Source organism: Somniosus microcephalus, chromosome 6 (genome assembly GCF_052327205.1).
Source record: "Somniosus microcephalus isolate GS21.2 chromosome 6, FLI_Smic_1.0, whole genome shotgun sequence".
Taxonomy (NCBI): domain Eukaryota; kingdom Metazoa; phylum Chordata; class Chondrichthyes; order Squaliformes; family Somniosidae; genus Somniosus; species Somniosus microcephalus.
This window is the reverse complement of record NC_140992.1, coordinates 14,743,063-14,767,640: the sequence shown is the minus strand read 5'-3', so window position 1 is coordinate 14,767,640 and position 24,578 is coordinate 14,743,063. Positions and strand designations below refer to the sequence as shown.

Here is a 24,578-nt window from a genome sequence, read left to right as displayed (position 1 = left end):
CAAGTGACCGGTTAATCTGTTTTTGGGTGGTGTTGGTTAAGGGAGGGGTGTTGAGACTCTTGCCCGGCTGAGATTGGCTGCCACCTGGGCTCTGTCTAGCTGACACCTGAGTCATCTAGGTGTGGTTTCTAAAGAAAGAAAGCCTTACACTGATACAATGTAGGAAACGTGGCAGCCAATATGCGCACAGCAAGGTCCCACAAACAGCAATGAGAGAAATGACCGAATAATCTGTTTTTAGTGATGTTGGTTGAGGGATAAATATTGGTCCAGAACACTGGGTAGAACTCCCCTGCGCCTCTTTAAAATAGCAACATGAGATCTTTTACATCCACCTGAGAATCTTAGAAATTTACAGCCATTCGGCCCATCTTGTCCGTGCCGGCTGACAAAGAGCTATCTACCCTAATCCCACTTTCCAGCTCTTGGTCCGTAGCCCTGTAGGTTACGGCACTTCAAGTGCATATCCAAGTACTTTTTAAATGTGATGAGGGTCTCTGCCTCTACCACCCTTTCAGGCAGGGAGTTCCAGACCCCCTCCACCCTCTGGGTGAAAAAAGTTCTCCTCAACTTCCCTCTAAACTTCCAATCAATTACTTTAAATCTATGTCCCCTGGTTATTGACCCTTCTGCTAAGGGAAATCGGTCCTTCCTACCCACTCTATCGAGGCCCCTCATAATTTTATACACCTCAATTAGGTCTCCCCTCAGCCTCCTGTGTTCCAAAGAAAACAACCCCAGCCTATCCAATCTTTCCTCATAGCTAAAATTCCCCAGCCCAGGCAACATCCTCGTAAATCTCCTCTGCACCCTCTCTCGTGCAATCACATCCTTGTAATGTGGTGACCAGAACTGCATACAGTATTCTAGCTGTGGCCTAACCAGTGTTTTATACAGTTCAAGCATAATCTCCCTGCTCTTATATTCTATGCCTTGGCTAATAAAGGCAATTATTCCGTATGCCTTCTTAACCAGCTCATCAACCCGTCCGGCTACCTTCAGGGATCTGTGGACATGCACTCCAAGGTCCCTCTGATCCTCTGCACTTCTCAGTGTCCTACCATTTATTGTGTATTCCCTTGCCTTGTTAGCCCTCCCCAAATGCATTACCTCACACTTCTCCTGATTGAATTCCATTTGCCACTGTTCTGCCCACCTGACCAGTCCATTGATATTTTCCTGCAGTCTGCAACTTTCTTCTTCATTATCAACCACACAGCCAATTTTCTTAATTATGCTTCCTACATTCAAGTCTAAATCATTGATATATACCACAAAAAGCAAAGATCCAGTACTGAGCCCTGCGGAACCCCACTGGAAACAGCCTTCCGGTCACAAAAACACCCTTCACCATTACCCTTTGTTTCCTGCCTCTGAGCCAATTTCGGATCCAACTTGCCACTTTGCCTTGGATCCCATGGGCTTTTACTTTTGTGACTAGTCTGCCATGCAGGACCTTATCAAAAGCCTTGCTAAAATCCATGTAGACTACATCAAACGCACTACCCTCATCAACCCTCCTTGTTACCGCCTCAAAAAATTTAATCAAGTTAGTCAGACACGACCTTCCCTTAACAAATCCATGCTGACTGTCCCTGATTAATCCGTGTCTTTCTAAATGAAGATTTATCCTGTCCCTCAGAATTTTTTCCAATAATTTTCCCACCACCGAGGTTAGTCTGACTGGCCTGTAATTACTCGGTCTATCCCTTTCTCCCTTTCTAAACAACGGTACCACGTTCGCAGTCCTCCAGTCCTCTGGCACCACACCTGTAGCCAGAGAGGATTGGAAAATAATGATCAGAGCCTCTGCTATTTCCTCTCTTACTTCTCTTAACAGTCTGGGATACATTTCATCCGGGCCTGGGGATTTATCCACTTTCAAAGATGCTAAACCCCTTAATACTTCCTCTTTCACTATGTTTATTTCATCTAATATTTCACACTCCTCCTCCCTGATTGCAATTTCTGCATCGTCCCTCTCTTTTGTGAAAACAGACGCAAAGTATTCATTAAGAGCCTTACCCATGTCTTCCGCCTCCACACACAGGTTATCTTTATGATCCCTAATAAGCCCTGCTCTTACTTTAGTTATCCTCTTGCTCTTAATGTATTTATAAAACACCTTTGGGTTTTCCTTGATTTTACTTGCCAATATTTTTTCATGCCCTCTCTTTGCTTTCCTAACTTCACCCTTGCACTTTCTATACTCCTCTACGGTTTCTGCAGTATTGAGCCCTCGGTATCTGTCATAAGCTTCCCTTTTTTTCTTTATCGTACCCTGTATGCTCCTTGACATCCAGGGAGCTCTAGATTTGTTAGTCCCATCCTTTTTCTTTAAGGGAATATACTTGCTCTGAACCCTCACTATCTCCTCCTTGAATGCCTCCCACTGCTCTGACACTGATTTACCTTCATGTTTCTTGCTCCAGTCCACTTTGACTAAATCACATCTCAGCTTAGTAAAATTAGCTTTTCCCCAATTGAGAACTTTTATTCCTGGTCTATCCTTGACCCTTTCCATAACTACCCTAAATCTAACTGAATTATGGCGGGGACGGGGTACTGAACTGGTAAGATCAGCTATGATCTCAGACGAAGATCAGCCATGATCTCATTGAATGGCGGAGCAGGCTCGAAGGGCCGAATGGCCTACTCCTGTTCCTATCTCTATGTTTATGTTTCTATGTCTATGTTTATGATCACTACCACCAAAATGCTCTCCGACTTGCCACCTGCCCAGCTTCATTCCCTAAAACTAGGTCCAGAATCACCCCCTCTCTTGTTGGGCTTGCTATGTACTGGCTAAAAAAGTTGTCCTCAATGCATTTTAAGAATTGTGCTCCCTCTATACCTTTCACACTAAAGTTATCCCAGTTAATATTAGGGAAGTTAAAATCCCCTACTATTACTGCCCTATTTTTGCACGTCTCAGAGAGCAGGTGAGGCCTTGGTTTAACGTCTCATCCGAAAGACGGCACCTCTGACAGTGCAGCACTCCACTGAAGTGTCAGCTTAGATTTTGTGCTCATGTTGCTGGAGTGGGACTTGAAACCCACGACCTATCTGACTCAGAGGCGAGGTTGCTACCCACTGAGCCACGTCTGACAACGTAAAACGTCTTGAGGTGCTTCACAGGAGTATAATCAAGCAAAAAGACCAGCTAACATTTCAGGCACAGGCACAACTAGCAAGAAATATAAAAACAGATTGTAAGAGCCTCTACAAGTGTGTAAAAAGGAAGAGTAAGGAAGTCTTGCTACAATTGTACAGGGCTGTGGTGAGACCACACCTGGAGTACTGTGCACAGTTTTGGTCTCCTTATCTAAGGAAGGATATACTTGCCTTGGAGGCGGTGCAACGAAGGCTCACTCGATTGACTCCTGGGATGAGAGGGTTGTCCTATGAGGAGAGATTGAGTAGAATGGGCCTATACTCTCTGGAGTTTAGAAGAATGAGAGGTGATCTCATTGAAACATGCAAGATTCTGAAGGGGATTGACAGGGTAGATGCTGAGAGGTTGTTTCCCCTGGCTGGAGTGTTTAGAACTAGGGGGCATAGTCTCAGGATAAGGGGCCGGCCATTAAAGACCGAGATGAAGAGGAATTTCTTCACTCAGAGGGTTGTGAATCTTTTGAATTCTCTGCCCCAGAGGGCTGTGGATGCTGAGCCTTTGAGTATATTCAGGGCTGAGATAGATATTTTTGGACTCTAGGGGAATCGAGGGATATGGAGATCGGGCGGGGAAGTGGAGTTGAAGCCGATGATCAGCCATGATCTTATTGAATGGCGGAGCAGGCTCGAAGGGCCATATGGCCGACTCCTGCTCCTAATTCTTATGTTCTTATTTTCTTATGTGGGCGACCCTGGCAAGGCTGCATATATTGCCCATCCCTAATCGCCCCGAGGGCTCTAAGAGTCAACCATGTAGAGTGGGACTGGAGTCACATGTAGGCCCAAACCAGGTAGGGGTGGCAGATTGCCTTCCCCGAAGGACGCTAATGAACCAGTTGGGTTTTTACAACAGTCTGGCAGCTTTCCACGCTCATTTTATCATGTGCCAGCCCACAGCTTACCAGATTCCCTGTATTCGGTTTCCCAACTTGGCACGGCGGGTTTGGAACTCACAACTGGATTGCTCGTCCAGTGTAGGGTTACCAACTCCCCAGGATTGTCCTGGAGTCTCTAGGAATTATTGATTAATCTCCCAAACACTGTTACAAGCAACCCAGGTGCAAACCATAGCGGCGTTAAAAAGAAGTTGTGTGTTTGGTTCATTTCCTTCCAACACTTCTTTTTATTAGTTGTAAAAATATTGCCACGGGGATGGGTGTGGCAAGCGACCAATGGCAGGAGCGTGGGGGCAGGGTGGCGGGAGGTTGCGTCATGAAACCTCCGGGTCCATGTCCCAGCAGGGTTGGCCACGCATTCCAATACCATAACCACTAGGCTACTGTGCGCCTAAGGAGGGGAGAGAGGTATCGCCATGATGTGTGGAGGTAGTTGTTAATGGCATGATTTATGATATTACCCAGGACATTTTAAACAAACCAAAAACCAGATTATCCACTGTTAGCTGACTTTGGTTGTCATTTTGCGAACATGCAAAAATTGGCGGGCAGGAAAGGGCCAGCTGGTCAATCAAGCCTGTCCCACACCATGATGTCTGGGCCATCATGGCTAAACACTTTTCCCTCCCACCCCAACCTCTCCGCCATTTAAGACTGAGATGAGGAGGAATTTCTTCACTCAGAGGGTTGTGAATCTTTGGAATTCTCTAACCCCAGAGGGCTGTGGATGCTGAGTCGTTGAGTATATTCAAGGCTGAGATCGATAGATTTTTGGATCGATGGGGCAACCAGGGATATGGAGATCGGGCGGGAAAGTGGAGCTGAGGTCGAAGATCAGCCATGATCTTATTGAATGGCGGAGCAGGTTCGAGGGGCCGCATGGCCGACTCCTGCTCCTAATTCTTATGTTCTTATGTTCAATTGCTCATTCGGCCTTGGCGTGTGGTTAGGCTTCTGCTGCCGCAAAGGCTGATTGCCAACTCAGTGAGCTGTGTTTTTAGAGATTTGGAAAGTTCTTAAGCATTTAGAGGGCGGAGGGAGTACAGCTATAAATGTAATTGGTCTTTCAGCTCTGTGTTTGTAATTGGTTTATGATGTGTTTCAGTTTATAATGGGCCAGAATTTGCTGGAGCGGGGCATCTCACTGCGTGCCCAGTTAGTTAGGCTTTTTCATGCTCTTTTTTTTTCTGCCCTGTAACTTGCTGGAAGTGCGGGCTGATAACGGCACGGTGAGGGCATCTGGGACCTGGGTGAATGAAAGGACCAACAGTGTCAATTTTTTGCCTTACAATACGCCTGTGAAGCGCGTTGGGACGTTTTACGACGTTAAAGGCACTATATAAATACAAGTTGTTGTTGTTATTGCATCTCCTTAACCAATGACTTTAAAGGATTGAGAAATAAACAGAGGAAGGACTAAGAAGGAGGGAGGATTAGAGTCAAATCAGGTACAGAGAGAGAAAAATAAAGAGAGGGAAAGAAAGATCGTATTAAGAGGGAATTCCAGAGCTTAGGGCCCAGGCAGCTGAAGGCACGGCCGCCGATGGTGTGGCGATTAAAATCAGGGATGCGCAAGAGGACAGATTTGGAGGAGCGCCGAGATCTCAGAGGGTTGTAGGGCTGGAGGTGGTGATAGAGACAGGGAGGGGGCGAGGCCATGGAGGGATTTGAAAATAAGGATGACAATTTTAAAATCGAGGCATTGTGCCAGACCGGGAGCCAATTAGATCTGCATCTTAACTACATCTACCCACCTTGGTTCTGTAACATTGCCTACCAAAAAATCTATCAATCTCAGTTTTGAAATTTTCAATTGACCCCCCCCAACCTCAACAGCCTTTTTTCGGGGGGGAGAGAGTTCCAGGTTTCCACTCCCCTTTGTGTGAAGAAGTGCTTCCTGACATCACCCCTGAACGGCCTGGCTCTAATTTTAAGGTTATGTCCCCTTGTTCTGGACACCCCCCACCAGAGGAAATAGTTTCTCTCCCTATCTACCCTATTGAATCCTTTAATCATCTTAAATGCCTCAGTTAGATCACCTCTTAATCTTCTATACTCAAGGGAATACAAGCCTAGTCAATGCAACCTGTCCTCATAAGTTGAGTATATTCAGGGCTGAGATCGCTAAATTTTTTGACTCTAGGGGAATCAAAGGATTCGGGGATCGGATGGCAAAGCAGAGTTGAGGTCAAAGATCAGCCATGATCTTATTGAATGGGGGAGCAGACTCGAGGGGCCGTATGGCCGACTCCTGCTCCTAATGCTTATGTTCTTATCATTTAACGCTTTGAGCCCCACTCGAAAGTCCTGAAATGACCTTCTGACTCGGAGGTGGGAGTCTTACCAAATGAGGCAAACTGGAAACTAAGTAGGACATTGTACGAGAGAGCAACAGACCGCTGTGAATTTCTACCTCAGTGGGACTCAGGACCTTCAGGAAATGGTGTGGGTGGGGGGGGGGGGGTGTTAATAAATTCTATTTTATTTTTTGTCGCTGCTTTGTGACTCTAATAATGTTATTTTATTATGGTGTTGCAGTGAGGACAGTTACAGTGTGACAGACTACGCCATGAGGGCTCAGCTACAGGTGGAGCCCTGTGAGGCCGAGGAACTGAACCTTTCACCCATGAAGACCGCTTCTGGCATGTTATACTCCCGGCAGAGCTCCATCAACCACCTCTTCAGGCTCACCATGCTCAGTAACCATGCCGGAGAGAAGGTGGTGATGGTGTTTGGAGCAGAGTCACCGTGAGTACATTTCTCCTGGATTTTGTTTTTGGAATTCCCTCCCTAACCCCCTCCGCCTCGTCACCTCTCTCCTCCTTTAAGATGCTCCTTAAAAAGTTACCTTTTGACCATGTTTTTGGTCACTTGTCCTGATATTTCCTTATGTGGCTTATTTTACTACATTAAGGGTGCTATATAAATGCAAGTTGCTGCTGTTGTTGATGTGGCGTCGCTGGCATGGCCGGCATTTATTGCCCGTCCCTAGTTGCCCTTGAGAACTAAGCATAAGGGGTAAGCTATTTAGGACAGAAATGAGGAAGAATTTCTTCACCCAGAGAGTGGTGAACCTGTGGAATTCTCTACCACAGAAGGCAGTAGAGGCCAATTCATTAAATATATTCAAGAAGGAGTTAGATATATTTCTTAAGGCTAAAGGGATCAAGGGATATGGGGAGAAAGCAGGGACAAGGTACTGAGTTTGGATGATCAGCCATGATCGCATTGAATGGCGGAGCAGGCTCGAGGGGCCGAATGGCCTACTCCTGCTCCTATCTTCTATGTTTCTATGTAGAAGGTGGTGGTGGGCCTAAGCTCTGGAATTCCCTCCCTAACCCTCTCTGCCTCTCTACCTCTATCCCTTTAAGACGCTCCTCAAAACCAACCTCTTTAACCAACCTTTTGGTCGCCTGTCCGAATATCTCCTTATGTGACTTGGTGCCACATTTTGTTTGATTACGCTCCTGTGAAGCGCCCTGGGGACGGTTTACTACGTTTAAAGGCGATATCGCTACGCATGTTGTAGCACAGGACAGCACTGCGGTTAAAAAGACACGGAGCAGAAGTTCCGAGCGGTCCACTCAACCTGGGCAAGTGTGGCGGCGCGGAGCGCTGGGCCACCCTTAGCGACGGCCGCCAATCTTGGCCACAAATTGCGGGGCTGGTTCGACAACATGGTTGGGACAGGTGCATCACACAAGGAGGTGGGACAAAGGAGCATAGGAACAGGAGTCGGCCATTTAGCCCCTCAAGCCTGTTCCGCCATTCAATAAGATCATGGCTGATCTGCGACTTAACTCCATATACCCGTCTTTGCCCTATATCCCAACGACACCCAACCAATTAGTTAGTAGGACCACTAATGCCCTTCCCAGCCAAGGGGAGAAGAGGCCTAAGAAATCTTTGGCTCCAACAGGGTTAATTGCCCAAGATCTTCTCCGAAGCCTCGGCAACTCTCAGCTGGCGAGAGTTCCGCTGAGACCTTTCAAGGCCGTAAAGGGCAGAATTCTAGGGTAGTCTCCCCAGATATATACTGTCAACAAGGGCAGATGTCAACAACGAAGTCCAACACTGCCTTCAGTGTGCCAGTGCAACCTTCGGTCGCCTGAGGAAGAGAGTGTTTGAAGACCAGGACCTCAAACCCGGCACTAAGCTCATGGTCTACAGAGCAGCAGTGATACCTGCCCTGCTGTATGCTTCAGAGACATGGACCATGTAAAGCAGGCACCTCAAAGCACTGGAGAGGTACCACCAACGCTGTCTCCGCAAGATCCTGCAAATCCATTGGCAGGATAGGTGCATCAACGTCAGTGTTCTTGCTCAGGCCAACATCCCCAGCATCGAAGCTTTGACCACACTGAATCAGCTCCGATGGACGGGTCACATTGTCCGCATGCCCGATACGAGGCTCCCAAAACAAGCGCTCTACTCAGAGCTCCGGCATGGCAAGAGAGCCCCAGGTGGGCAGAGGAAATGCTTCAAGGACACCCTCAAAGCCTCCTTGAAAAAGTGTAACTTCCCCACTGACACCTGGGAATCCCTGGCCCAAGACCGCACAAAATGGAGGAGAAGCGTCCGGGAAGGCGCCTAACACCTCGAGTCTCTTCGCCAGGAGCAAGCGGAAGCCAAGCGCAGGCAGTGCAAGGAGCGCACGTCAACCCAAGCACCCCACCCACCCGCCCCTTCAACCATCGTCTGCCCCACCTGTGACAGAGACTGTAGGTCCCGCATTGGACTCATCAGTCACCTGAGAACTCATTTTTAGTGTGGAAGCAAGTCATCCTCGGTTCCGAGGGACTGCCTAAGAAGAAGAAGATTGGGCCAGATTTTGCTGTAGCAGGACATCTAACGGCATCTGCCATTTAACTTTAGGTGTTTAATTTTTTTGCGTGGCAAGTTGCTGAACGTGCGAGCTGATAACATCGCAGCGAGGGAAAACCGAGCATCTGGGACCGGAGTGAACAGGACAGGCAGCTGCGTGTCTCCTTAACCGATCAGATTGAAGGATTGGGAAATTAACAGCGCAAGGACTGAGAAGTGTAAATCAATGTCAAATCAGGTACAGAAAGAGAAGTAAAGAGAGGGAAAGAAAGATGGATTAAGAGAGGGAGAAAAAACGAGGCAGAAAGGAAAAGTTAAAAAAAATTTTTTTTTAATTTTACATTTTTAAAATCTCCAACAACAATGAATTCCTGAAGGAATGAGAATCCACACTTGTAATAGTTAGTTTTCAGTGCCAGAGAGGTTGACTGGCAGTGATTAGCAACTGTCACGTCATTAAAAAGATACCAGACTGATACCTGGGATGGCAGGAATGACGTATGAGGAGAGATTGCGTCGATTAGGCTTATATTCGCTGGAGTTTAGAAGAATGAGAGGGGATCTCATTGAAACTTATAAAATTCCAACAGGACTAGGCAGACTAGATGCAGGACGGATGTTCCCGATGGCAGGGGAGTCCAGAACCAGGAGTCACAGTCTAAGGATAAGGGGTAAGCCATTTAGGACTGAGATGAGGAGGAATTTCTTCACCCAGAGAGTGGTGAACCTGTGGAATTCTCTGCCACACAGGGCAGTTGAGGCCAATTCATTAAATATATTCAAGAAGGAGTTGGATATATTTCTTGAAGCTAAAGGGATCAAGGGATATGGGGAGAAAGCAGGGACAGGGTACTGAATTTGGATGATCAGCCATGATCTCATTGAATGTCGGAGCGGGCTCGAGGGGCCGAATGGCCTACTCCTGCTCCTATCTTCTATGTTTACTTACACTTGAAATGACAAGACTTAGCATTCTGTGGCGAGTTTAGTTTGTTTCTACCAGGCAAATACAGCAGCTTCACGCCATTCAATGCATTTCAACGGTGAGGCAGACAGCGAGATCCCGTTCTCGCCAAGCTAACGGAGGAGCGGCACAACTCGGACAGCAACTTTGGGACATTGCCGTTTTAAGCCCGCACCTGCCCCTTCACCTGAAGTTGCTGTACCATTTATGCTTAAATCACGGCGCCCGCCGTTAGCTTCACTCTTAGTTTGACAGCCAAATCTGGGCCATCGAAGCCCAGGCGTTTGAGAGAGGCTGAGGCTTTGAAGTTAAAACCTTAATGAAAGGGCACGAAAGGCAAGTGAATGGGTAAATTTATTCACGATATTGTGACATTTTAAAAAAAATGACAGTTCTATAACAACATTTGTGGGAGGGTTAAACCGAGGGTTGTCTGCTGCTGAGGGGAGATTCTGTGAGTGTTCCGGTGCTGAGCCCAAGCACATTTTACCGAGTCTATGGGGTAGATTTTCCTGAAGCTGTCAGGAAGGAGGCGGGACTACAACTTTCGGGTTTTAGTCCCGCCTCCATCGACGTCTGGCCAATCTGCGCGATTTTCCCTTGATTGACCTTGTTGAACCCGCCCAGCAGGCCAATTAAGGGCCACCCGGCAACAGGTGACGTCACAGACTGGAATTTCATCTGTCAAGACGTGTTGACAGATGAAATATCAGTGTATCACAGCTGTTTGAAGCTGTCAAACACTGACAGTCTGACTTCTAACCTGAGTCCTTCTACACAGACTCAGTTAGAACTCTCACTGGCACTGAAAGCTGAAGGCTGTCACTTTTGACAGATCGCAGCCATTCAGCTTTCAGTGCCGGCTGAGTGATGGACTCCCGAAACCTAGAGGAAGAAAGGCTGTTAAGGTAAGTACAGGTAATTTAAACTTCTTTACACGCACCAAACACACTTACCTTTGCACTCATGCACCCATCACTTACCTGAACACCGACATCGCGACCCCTCGTCATTCAACCTGACGGCCCGCCTGCTCTAACCTGACGTGGTTTGGAGCCGTCGGGAATCCCACACGACACCCCTCAAAATAGGGATTAGACTAAAAACTGCCTGTTAACTACCTGTTAACAGGCAGTTAATTGGCACTAATCCCTTCCCGCCTCGGGTCGGCGGGTCCCAGTGCGGGGCGGGTACCCGCCTCCTGTGAAACTTACGTGGAGGCGGGTTTTGGGCGGGATGGTGTCGGGACCCCCAAATTCGGGATTTCCCCCCCCGCCCCCCACACGCCTGAAACCCCGCCTGACGGCTCCAGGAAAATCTACCCCTATGGTTCCTCTCCAGAATAAATTGAAACCCATCAAAAATGTTGCATTAGGAGCAACAAATCCACTAGCCTGACTCCGTTCCATAGTTTGGGGGCTGCATAATAAGCTGTTGTAAAACTGAGGGGGCCTGCAGGTCTGAAATCCATCATCAGTCACCTAGTTACTCTTACAGAAGAAACAGTAACAGTTGCCGGGCACAGGGTAATCGACTAGCTGTTACTGGGTTCAGCGGGTGTGTGAGCTGCACTCAGAATGTCTCTACCTTATTTGCTTAATGGACCAAAAGCTTTGGCCACCCAAAAACCTGGAGTGGAGCATATTCGAAGCAAAGCCGGACCTACATACACTGGGTAACCTGTACACTTCAGAGACATGGGATCCCTGGTTCAGAAGAGAAACGAATTCAACGTGTGATCATTGAACAATAACAACAACTTGTATTTATATAGCACCTTTAATGTAGTAAAACGTCCCAAGGCACTTGAAATAAAGAATAGATTTGCCTTTCTAATCTAGGCTTTATTAACTTAAAAATCCTGTAGCACATCTTCAACACCCAGTCCCAACTAAAGGCTGGAAAGAACTGAATTTAAGATGGCCACCACAAATCACATGACATCAACTACCAATGAGATTACAGCATATATCCCAAGGCAGGAAACAAACAACCAATCACAATACTTCTTACTAAACATAGAGAATAATCACCACATTCACCCCTCCTTTTAAAATATACTCCAACCTAAATAACCTTTACAATTTATGATTAATTATTTACAATTAAAACTATGCACAGACAAAATAAAACTATTCAACATGACACAATACTAAGTGAGCAACAACAAATAGTAACATTGCACATAAGTATTAAGTATCTCTCAGCTAAAACAATATAATATAATATTTCAACAATTTTAAAACATTACTATCAATTTAAAAGTCCATTTTCAATCGGTCGACCGGATATCTTGTTCGTGTCGACCTTCTTAACCTTGGTGAAATTCCTTGCCCTCCCACACCAGGAGACACAGAAGTATCTTCTGCAGGAAGGCTATCCATATCCCGATTTTCAACGGTTTCCGGATTAGAAATCCCATCAGGAGGTAAACTGGGACGGTCATGAACATCCATCGAGGGCTGACTAATAGAAGTATAATTATCTGCAGTCGGATTGGAAATATTCGTAGTATCTGTAACAGCATCCACATTATCTGAATCATGACTATTGTTAATATCCTCAGAAGAGGGCTGGCCACCACAAGGAGCCAAGTCTTTAATTGAAACGGTACTTTCTTTCCCATCTTGGAATCGAATATGAGCATATTGGGAATTTGCCTCCAACAGCTCCACCTCCTCCACTAAAGGATCATATTTTGACAATCTAACATGGCGTCGAAGCAGCACAGGTCCCTGCATAGTAAGCCATGAAGGTACCGAATATCCCGTAGTAGATCTCCACGGATAGTTAAAGAGCCTTTCATGGGGGGGTCACATTAGTAGCCGTTGAAAGCAATGATCTAATGGAATGCAGGGCATCAGGCAGTACCATTTCCCACTGTGTATTCTTAAGGTTCCGGGATGTCAAAGCCAACATAACTGCCTTCCAGATCACCCCATTGTATCGTTAGCACTGTCCATTACCCTGGGGATTATACGGGGTAGTTCTGCTAGTAGAAATTCCCCGACTCTGAAGGTATTCCTTCAACTGGGAAGACATAAAAGAACTTCCCTGATCCGAATGGATATACGCAGGCATCCCAAAGATGACAAAAAGTTGAGTCAGACATTTGATAACTGTAGCAGCTGATACATCTGCGCAAGGAAAAGCAAAAGGGAACCTTGAAAACTCATCCACAACAGTAAATATATATCGGTTTTGAGTAGTTGAAGGAAGAGGCCCCTTGAAATCGACGCTCAAACGTTCAAAAGGAGAAGTAGCCTTTATAAGATGAGCTCGTTGAGGCTTAAAGAAATTTGGTTTACACCGAGCACAGATAGAACATGATGAAGTCATCCGCTTGACGTCTTCAACTGAAAAGGGCAAATTCTTACTGCATACGAAGTGTATCATCCTCGTAACCCCAGGATGGCATAAGGCATTGTGAAGATTAATAAGCGTATCTCCGTGAATCACAGAACAATAAGCCCTCGACAGCGCATCAGCAGCAACGTTATCCTTCCCCGGACGATAAACTATATCAAAATGGTAACATGCCAACTCAATCCTCCACCTCATTATTTTATCATTCTTAATCTTTCCAAAATGTTTGACATCAAACATAAAGGACACAGACTTTTGATCAGTTACCAACATAAAATGTCGCCCCGATAAATAATGTCTCCATTTACGCAGTGCTTCTACTATTGCATACGCCTCTTTCTCTATTGAAGAATGCCTTTTTTCGCTATTGTGCAAGGTACGTGAGAAAAAGGCCACAGGTCTTCCATTTTGGTTCAGAGTAGCCCCAATTGCAAAATCAGAAGTGTCCGTCTCAATCACAAAAGGAACCTGCTCATCAATAGAATGCACAACTGCTCCAAGGATATCCTTTTTAAAATTATCAAAACACGTCCTGGCCTCCCATGATAGAGGATATGTCGTAACCCGAATAAGAGGCCGGATCTTCTGTGAAAAATTTGCAATCCAATTAGAATAGTAAGAAAACAGTCCAACAACTCGTTGCAAAGCCTTAGAATTAGTAGGACAAGGTAAATCAATCAATGGTCGCAGACGTTCTGGGTCTGGTTTAATCTTATTTCCCGAAATAATGTACCCCAGTAGATTTACCTCAGTGGTCGAAAAGGTACACTTCTCTTTATTGAAAGTTAAACCAACTTTTTCCGCAGCTTGAAGGAATCTTTCTAAATTAGAATCATGCTCCACCCTTGATTTGCCACACACCGTGATGTCATCTAAGTATGAAAAGGTGTCAGAGAGAGAGTTATCACTTATAAAAGCATCCATTGCCTGTTGAAAACAAGCAACACCATTAGTAACACCAAATGGTATTCGGCAAAACTGATACAGCTTTCCACCAGCCTCAAAGGCCATATATGGTTGATCCTTCTGAATAATAGGAATCTGATGATAAGCACTCTTTAGGTCAATAGTGCTAAAAACCTTATACTGAGATACTTTATTGATAAGCTCATCAATCTTAGGCAAAGGGTACGCATCTAATTGAGTATACCTATTAATAGTTTGGGAATAGTCTATCACCATTCGTTTCTTATGTCTCTCGTTAGTCATGACAACTACCTGTGCCCACCAAGGCGAACAACTAGGTTCAATGATTCCTTCCAATAAGAGACGTTGAACTTCAGAATTAATACATTCTCTATCCTGACTGCTATACCTTCTTGACTTGGTAGCAATTGGCTTACAATCCGGCATCAAATTGGAAAAAAGTGATAATGGAGAAATGGATAAAGAGGTTAATCCACAAATAGATAAAGGTGGCTTAGTCCCTCCAAATGAAAAACTGAGAGACTCGTGTAACTGAAGCACATCATGACCAATCAAAATATCCGCACAGAGATTAGGCAAAACAGATAGGCGTATATCAGTATACGTATTACCTAGAAGAATCAATTTCACAAGGCAACAACCAGCTACTTGTGAAGTGAGAGTCGTCTGAGCCATACACACCTGATAGGAAACAGGCGAAATTTTCAAATGCTTCTCCTTTGCAAACTGAAGCCTTATAAAACTCTCGGTACTGCCCGTATAAGGGCCTTCACTTCCAACCCATTAACTTGGGCCGTAACTATAGCTTTGTTTAGGCCATGAGCAAATGCAGCAGAAATTGATGCAATAAACGCCCTATCTAAAGGCTGAATAGTCACAGAGGAGGTAATTGAACCTGATGATTTACACACACGTGCGTAATGACCTCTCTTGCCGCATTTACTACACACAGCCTCCCGAGCAGGATACTTCAGACGAGGGTGCCGGACGTTCCCACAAAAATAACACTTCTGAATCCTAGAGGCAACAGCCGCTGAAGTAGAAACTGTTTCAGAATCTAGTAAACCACTCCTATTAAGTCCACATAATTCCTTTTCATCCGGAACTGCCGAAACCACAGTCACAGGCCGATTAAAAAGAGCATAAGAATCCGAACTTCTCTGAGCCACATCCAATGTAGAAGCTTGCTCAAAAGCAATCTTAAGATCCAAAGTCTTATTTTCTAACAACCGCTGACGAATTGATCTGGACAGTAATCCATTAATAAAAGCATCCCGTACCGATTCTTCCTTATATTCTTCAGCCGTCACAGCCTTATAATTACAGTTAACACTAAGGCACCGAAGTGCTTGTAAATAAGTATCCAAAGATTCTCCCACCTGCTGCCTACGGGCAGACAGAAGGTGACGTGCAAATACCTCATTCTTTGGTTTAACAAAAATCTTTTCCAATATAGAAATAGCCACTTCATAAGTTTTACAGTCCAAAATATACTTATATACACATCCGGAGCAATGTAGTTGATCAGCATATTCAGCTTATTTAGAGACTCTTGATCCAACACGCCCAAAAAGTTTTTAAATGTACAATACCAATGTTTCCATTTATCATCCACTCCTGCAGAATTAGGGTCAGCATTGAATCGTTCCGGTTGAAGATATCGCTCCATTCTGACATAAAGTTAATAAATTGAAATAAAGAATAGATTTGCCTTTCTAATCTAGGCTTTATTAACTTAAAAATCCTGTAGCACATCTTCAACACCCAGTCCCAACTAAAGGCTGGAAAGAACTGAATTTAAGATGGCCACCACAAATCACATGACATCAACTACCAATGAGATTACAGCATATATCCCAAGGCAGGAAACAAACAACCAATCACAATACTTCTTACTAAACATAGAGAATAATCACCACAGCGCTTCACAGGAACGATTATCAAACAAAATTTGACACCGAGCCACATAAGGAGATATTAGGACAGGTGACCAAAAGCTTGGTCAAAGAGGTAGGTTTTAGGGAACGTCTTAAAGGAGGAGAGGGAGGGTGAGAGGCAGAGAGGTTTAGGGAGGGAATTCCAGAGCTTAGGGCCCAGGCGGCTGAAGGCATGGCCACCAATGGTGGAGCGATTAAAATCAGTGATGCGCAAGAGGCCAGAATTGGAGGTGCGCCGAGATCTCGGAGGATTTATAGGGTTGGAGGAGGTGACAGAGATAGGAAGCCCAAGTACTGTAGCAGTTCAGCTGCTTTTCCTACCTCATTCTCAGGGTGACATGCTAATTTCTGAAGAATCACCCACATTTTCTAATTCACATGCAATTCTCTTATTAATTTAATTTCTCCCAAACCCGCGACCTCCGCCACCTAGAAGGATCAAGGGGCAGCAGGTGCATGGGAACACCAAGTTCCCCTCCAAGTCACACACACCATTCCGACTTGGCCGTTCCTTCATCATCGCCGGGTCAAAATCCTGGAACTCCCTCCCTAACAGCACTGTGAGAAACACCTTCACCACACCGTCTGCTGATAGGGTGAGATGAAGTAGGGTGGGAGGAGGCTCGTGTGGAGCATTAACACCGGCACAGACCTGATGGGTCGAATGGCCTGTTGCTCTGCTGTGTAATTATATGTAATTCAACGGTTCAAGCAGGCCCACCGCCACCTTTTCAGGGCAATTAGGAATGGGCAATAAATGCCGGCCTTGCCAGCGATGCCCGCATCCCGAGAATGAATTAAAAAAAAACAATGCACTGGTTTATTTTGCATCAAATAGAATAAATGAAGGGATTTGTGACAACTGAAAGATTCTAGTGATCCAGACGAGCCCTCGAGTTCCCAGGAATTTTTAGACTACACCTCATGCCTTCAGCATTGGCTGGATCTCTGTTTGAGTGACACCTCACGGTGGGAGGATTCCTCAGGCCAGGTTCCGCACCCGCTGTCCTTACACCCAGTACCCGTGGATATGACAAATTTGAGTGATCTTCGGGCAAGTTGGGGGAAGAGCTGGGTGAGCAGCGGGTCGTTGTCTAGGACATGTCGTGCTGTTGCTTTAGCGAGAAAGTACAGACACCCGACAGACACAGAACACTGCTCCAGTATTCAGCTCCCACGACTCTCGGATCCTTATCATTTCATCTGCACAGGAAATGAACATTTTGTTGTGGATGCTCCCCATTTCCTGAGGGCAGCTATTTGCTGGCTTGGAGAGAGGCCTTTGACACCAGGCCGCAGTATCCGACTGCTTGCTGTGGTGCCATGGAAACTAAGACATTCTGCTTTAATTTTTCTTCCACTAGAGGACAGGGACACCCATTGACAGACAAGAGAAAACCTTTCATGTTTAATCACCAGTTAAAACGTTGCATTTAAGAAGCAATGAAGGGCTGAACTCAGACTGTGCCCCTGGGGCTGAAATTGGGCCTTGTGATATTAGTAATTAATGTATTGGCATGTTTGCACGGAATTTCCCCATTTTAAAATAGCTTTGTTAAATAGTGCACAGAGCAATTTTCTGAATCTTTATTACTGATATCGCGCAGCATAATTGCAACCCATTTGAAACTGGCCTTTGATAGAAACTAACTGGTGCTCATTGTCAGATATTAGAGCAATGCCCTATTTACATAAGAACATAAGAATTAGGAGCAGGAGTCGGCCATTCGGCCCCTCGAGCCTGCTCTGCCATTCAATAAGATCATGGCTGATCTTCTACCTCATCACCACTTTCCCTCACTATCCCCATATCCCTTGATTCCCTTAATATTCAAAAATCTATCGATCTCTGTCTTGAATATACTCAACGACTGAGCCGCCACAGCCCTCTGGGGTAGAGAATTCCAAAGATTCACCACCCTCTGAGTGAAGAAACTTCTCCTCATCTCAGTCCTAAATGGCCAACCCCTTATTCTGAGACTGTGACCCCTGGTTCTAGACTCCCCAGCCAGGGGAAACATCCTCCCTGCATCTACCCTGTCACGCCCTGTAAGAATTTTGTATGTTTCAATGAGATCACCTCTCATTCTTCTAAACTCTAGAGAATATAGGCTTAGTCTACTCAATCTCTCCTCATAGGACAATCCCCCCCCATCCCAGGAACCAGCCTGGTGAACCTTCGTTGCACTCCCTCTATGGCAAGTATATCCTTCCTTAGGTAAGGAGACCAAAACTGTACACAGTACTTAGTAAATGGAAACCATTCAAAGATTTCTCATTGAGAAAACGTTAGTTTGACAGCACTTGACTCACTTATTGTCAAGTTGTGGTGCTCGCGGTACTAACAACAGTAACCCCGGTAGGGTCGAAATTCATCAGCACCCGAAGAGGTAGGCCCAAGGACTGCCCCCCCCCCGCCCCCCGCAAATTGGTCCTCAGGGCCCCTCTCAATAATCGGAGTGTGTGGCGAGCTGCCGGGGCCCGCCACGTCCCCAGAGGCAGCTCGGCTCTCACCAATTTGGGGCCTCGTGCCTCGCCAATTGTGACTATCCTTGGAGGGGTTGGGTGGGGAGGGGAGAGGTGCGGTGATAGTAGACCGGCAGTATCCTGCAGTAGTGCTGCGGAACCGGGGGACAGCACTTGTGCTCTCCATCTCCGGGCCCAGGTAAATCTAAGTTAAAATAAATTTACTTGCCTGTTAACCTTGGCCTCCAGCGATCTTTTTCAGGTTAGACTTCTGTAGAACTAAGTTTCTTAACAGAGAACGCCGTAGCCGCACATTCTCCGACTAGTTTCCGACGAATATTGCAGAGGGCCCTTCCTTGCATATTTAAATTGGGTCGACGCTGCTATCAGGCGGCCACCAGGAACGCCTAAAAACCAGCGCAGGACCAATATGGTGGCAGCCGTGCCGGCGGCACAGATCGGGCCAAGGACCGCGTGGCCCAGAAATTGGAACATGTTGCACCCGTTTTACACCTGGAAGAACGGGCATAGCGCAAGCTGAGGTCTCCCCCTGTATGTCCCGAGCCCCGGTAGCGGACTCCTCACCACGGCTTGTTGTCTGTCTCGTCGGCAGAGGAACCAGTGACTCTGTGTCACCCTGTCCACACAAACGTGCCAGTCGGACCGATGCGTCAGCGGCCGTGGCTCAGTGGGTAGCACTCTCGCTCTCTGAGTCAGAAGGATTGTGGGTTTCAAACCCCCTCCCAGAGATTCGAACACAAAAATCCAGGCTGACGCTCCCAGTGAAGTACGGAGGAGTAAAACTGGGGTTCTGCCCGATCCTGTGGGATTCCTGCTTGGCTTTAGGTTAAAATGACCCCCCGCCCCCCACAAGGCAACTTAGCACGGTCTGGAACCCAGGACCTTGGCAATCAATAATAGTGCTTTGGCAGGCCAAGGAAGGAATTGTTGTTGGCAGTTAACCTGGCGAAGAGATTGTTCTGCTCGCTATGTGTAGTCAAATCTGGAACACATTCTTTTTTAAGCTTTGATGATGTCCGGTAGATTTTACTCTTCAGTGCCGGGGTGTAAGAGCTTGGTGGGGCGGAAGCCAAACTACTCGCCATCTCCCGTCACTTTTGCGACAACTCCCACCAGGCTCTGATGCTCGAGCGCCAAAGAGGGAATTCTATCCATAGAAACATAGAGGATAGTGTTATGTTCATTAATATATAGACATTCTTATTATGAACACAGCTAGCTTTTGCTAGACACTTTTATTGAGCACATGTGGACTGGTACAGTATCTGTAGAGGCTTCCATCTTGACTGTTGCCTTGTGGGTAGCCTAGCCTCATGGGTAATGTAGTCTTAATATATATACAGCTGGGTAGTGTAGTCTTAATACATACAGCTCTACACAGCTCTACGGCTCCACCTAGTGTCCACTATAGAATGACATGTTTTTGATCGTTACATCCCCCTTTCTTTGAGGTTTAACAAAATCAATATCAATCAACTTTCAAGAAAACAATAAAGATAATATCAGTAACACTTTCGTTAGTGCTCTATAAACATAAACATTTTAGAACAGTCAACACATTTTCAAAGCTTTACATTGTACTCAAAGATTAAGTCTATCAGGCTTTTTTACTTCACGTGTGGATCTTCTCAACACGGGTAAGTCTGATGTGTCTTCATGAGATTGTTCTGGCGGTGAATGACAAGATGCAGTTGCGGCATTGTCATCAATCTGCTCTTGTATAGATCGAGGTCTCCTTGCGATCTTTGCTTGGAGAGGGTTTCAGTGTTTCCTTCACTCTTCATGCCATAACTCTCAATGTAGTCAATGCACTCTCGAAAAACTGCTGGCAGCTGGATCCCATCATACAGCATAGTCCTCTCAGCAGCCTCGGCTAATGGAACACCAAAGATTAGCCTGAGGGAAGAAGGAGTATCCACCGGAACTGCTTCCTGCTCTGGTGCAGGCTTCTTCTTTTTATTTTTCTCTTTCCACTGCTTAACAACATCTGCTGCAGTTATATCTTTGGACTTTTTCTCCTTGTGTTTTTCCTCTTTGTGCTTTTCTTCCTTTGGCTTCTCTTTGACCTTAAAGTCTTTTTCTTTCTTCTTGGAGAAACTAGGCTTTTTGAAGACATGGATACCCTTTGGCCTTTTCATCCTTGATGGGCTCTCTGCTTCATCACCTGAGTCATCTGGTCTGCTTATGGCACAGTTTATACGGTAGACTCTCTTGACCAGTTCTAAGTCTTCACAAGCTTTGTCACCTAGTATCGAATCAAGCCTTTCAGCCACAACAGAAAACATGAGATGATGCACTTTGTCTTTGACTGTCACTTTAAGTCTGCATACACCTAAGCTATCTATTTTCTGTCCATTATAGTCCTTCAGTAGTACTGACTTTTTCTGTATTTTGGGCTTTTCTTTCATATTGTTAATGTCACTCATACTGATTAAGTTTGCTTTTGCCCCAGTGTCTAGTTTCAAGGTAACTAATGCTCCATTTACCTGCAGTGGGATCATCCATTTGTCCTCTTTTACTGCATTAACTTTATGTTCAGCATTGTCCATTTCTGAGGGCTGCACATTTTCTGTATCCTTTTTGATATTGTCACATGACACCATTCCTACAAAATATGTCTCACTTAAATCAGTGTCCTCAATTACATTAACTCGTTGCCCTTTCTTAGTTTGTACTTTTGAAAAGCATTGTTTGGCAAAGTGATTCTTTCCATTACACTTTGTGCACATTTTTCCAAACGCTGGGCATTGTCTTAACTGGTGTTTGTAACCACAGCGTTTACAATTAAAAATGTCATCCTCTGATTGCTTTTCATTTCTGTTCTGCCCATGTTTCTTCCCCTTATAGGACACAGCACCGACAGCAGCATTTTCACTCATTACAATCGCATCATTATTGATTTCACTGAAAGTCTTCGCGTGCTTTCAAGCTAGCTCGCTGGCTTGGCATATTTTCACTGCATTTTCCAAATTTAGTTCGGTTTCTCTCAACAGACGTTCCCTGACTTTTTTTATCATGAATACCAAACACAATCTGGTCACGAATCATGGATGATTTCAGCTCAGAGAAATTACATGTCTGTGCTTTTAGTTTCAGATCAGTTATAAAGCTAACAAAAGTCTCATTTTGTTGCTGTGTCCGAGAACGGAAGATGTATCTTTCATACGTCTCATTCTTTTTGGGAGAGCAATGTGCATCAAATTTTTTTAGCACATCTTCTAATTTTTCTCTGTTCTCCGCTGGGTTAAATACAAATGTATTAAATACCTCTATCGCCTGTGGGCCTGCAACCGTGAGCAGCAACGCTGTCTTCCTTGCGTCTGGCTTCGTACCGAATCCGATGGCTGCAATGTAGAGTTCGAATTGCTGTTTAAAAGTCTGCCAGTTGTAGTCGATTTTTTCTGTGAGATTCAAACGCTCTGGTGGCTTCAAATTCTCCATGTCGCTTTTCACAATTTTCAGCAGATCTTCACCACCCTGGTACCATGTTATGTTCATTAATATATAGACATTCTTATTATGAACACAGCTAGCTTTTGCTAGACACTTTTATTGAGCACATGTGGACTGGTACAGTATCTGTAGAGGCTTCCATCTTGACTGTTGCCTTGTGGGTAGCCTAGCCTCATGGGTAATGTAGTCTTAATATATATACAGCTGGGTAGTGTAGTCTTAATACATACAGCTCTACACAGCTCTATGGCTCCACCTAGTGTCCACTATAGAATGACATGTTTTTGATTGTTACAGATAGGAGCAGGAGTAGGCCATTCGGCCCCTCGAGCCTGCTCCGCCATTCAATGAGATCATGGCTGATCATCCAAATTCAGTACCCTGTTCCTGCCTTCTCTCCAAATCCCTTGATCCCTTTAGCCTTAAGAAATATATCCAACTCCTTCTTGAATATATTTAATGAATTGGCCTCTACTGCCTTCTGTGGTAGAGAATTCCACAGGTTCACCACTCTCTGGGTGAAGAAATTCCTCCTCATCTCTGTCGTAAATGGCTTACCCCTTATCCTTAGACTGTGACCCCTGGTTCTGGACTCTCCAACCATCGGGAACATCCTTCCTGCATCTAGTCTGTTTAGTCCTGTTAGACCACTAGCAGCCAAAGCAATTCATAGAATTCCATAGTATTCACAGCACAGAAACAGGCCATTCGGCCCAACTGGTCCATACTCCACACGAGCCTCCTCATCTCACACCCTTCTATTCCTTTCTCCCTCATGTACTTATCTAACTTTCCCTTAAATGCATCTAAGCTATTCACCCCAAGCACTCCATGTGGTAGCAAGTTCCAGATCCTAACCACTTTCTTGGTAATGAAGTTTCTCCTGAATTCCTTATTGGATTTATTAGTGTCTTATCTTATATTTATGACCACAAGTGGAAACATCTTCTCTACGTCTCCCCTATCAAACCCCTTTCATAATCCTAAAGACCTCTATCAGGTCACCCCTCAGCCCTCTCTGTTGAAGATTCTACCCTCCCTTTATGCGTTTGTTATGGATTTGCAGTTTATTAAACTCTCGTGTTCATGCTGGGTTTCAGATGGCTGAAGTAGAATAGTCCCAAAGGGCAGTAAAACTGTTTCCACATCGCGCGAACACAGATGTGGCCTAAGAAGGAATGATTGCTGTTTTTTAATGAGGTCACGCAAACTCTCAGCTCGCCCCGACACAGCGGATTCTGGATGGCTCTCAGCGACTTGTGCTCAGCATCCATTCCAGGGATTCAGTGTTGCCAGCCTTGGCGCAGACATTCATGAGTGGGTTGTCTGGAAACTTTATAAACAGGATATCAAAAGACAAATTCATTTCTTCCTACTCATAAGCTCTTACAGCACAGAAGGAGGCCATTCGGCCCATCGTGCCTGTGCCGGCTCTTTGAAAGAGCGATCCAATTAGTCCCACGCCACCGCTCTTGCCCCATAGCCCTGCAGTTTTCTCCCCTTCAAGTATATATCCAATTCCCTTTTGAAAGTAATATTGAATCTGCTTCCACCACCCCAGTGCATTCCAGATCACAACTCGCTGCGTAAATAAAATTCTCCTCATCTCTCCTCTGGCTCTTTTACCAATTATCTTCAATCCATGTCTTCTGGTTACCGACCCTTCTGCCAATGGAAACAGTTTCTCCTTGTTTACTCGATCAAAACTCTTCATGATTTTGAACGCCCCTATTAAATCTCCCCCGAACCTTCTCTGCTCTGTGGACAACATCCCCGGTTTACCTAGTCTCTCCGCATACTCAAACTCATTCTTTCCCTCAAAATCTAGCAGCCTCAATCGTCCCTGAAAACCTAGAAGCTTTTAAACCCCAAGTTTGGCCTCATCTTTCTAACCAACTCTTGGTGATGTCTTGCTCTGTGGGCCTTAACCTGTCGCCTCGGCTTCCCAATGAAGGACACCGTAACTCCAGATCGGACAGAACCAGAGGAACGTTGGAGGTTTCAGTTGAGCTTGAAGCCGATTGAGTTTCCGGATTCTGTCCTCTGTAAGATGCCGCAAGATAACTAGGATGATGTCATCAGTGCATGAGGTCCAACTCATGAGGTCCAACTCAAGGGTGTAGCCCAAAATGTAGGGCCAGCATCCCAACCCTAAAGTATACCTTCTGTTCTGCTGGCATTGGGTACAGTCCTGGTTTCTGTACCAGCCATAGTATAACCAAATTAATAAGGACAACAAACTATTAATTTTAAGTTATAGTTTAAGTAACTGCCTTGGCTCAGTTAGTAGCATTCTCGCTGCTGAGTCAGAAGGTTGTGGGTTCAAGTCCCACTCCCGAGACTTGAGCACAAAGTCTAAGCTGACGATTCCAGTGCAGTGCGGAGGGAGAGCTGCACTGTCAGAGGCGCCACCTTTTCGGAAGAGATGTTAAACCCAGGCCCCGTCTGCGCTCTCAGATGGACGTAAAAGATCCCATGACACCATTCGGAGAAGAGCGGGGGGAGGGGGGGAGTTCTCCCCGGAGTCCTGGGGAGAATATTTATCTCAAC

At 45.6% G+C, this 24,578-nt stretch overlaps 1 protein-coding gene across 3 annotated transcripts in view; it reads left to right on the top strand.

Moving 5' to 3' along the window:
* The window catches only part of LOC147115490 (rho guanine nucleotide exchange factor 26-like), a 256,726-nt gene that overhangs the window by 208,392 nt on the left and 23,756 nt on the right, over positions 1-24,578 (top strand). For all 3 annotated transcript variants that reach the window (XM_085989758.1, XM_085989755.1, XM_085989756.1), the window contains one exon: positions 6,609-6,818. In XM_085989758.1, the coding sequence (XP_085845884.1) occupies positions 6,609-6,818 (210 nt within the window). The remainder of the gene's footprint in view (positions 1-6,608; positions 6,819-24,578) is intronic.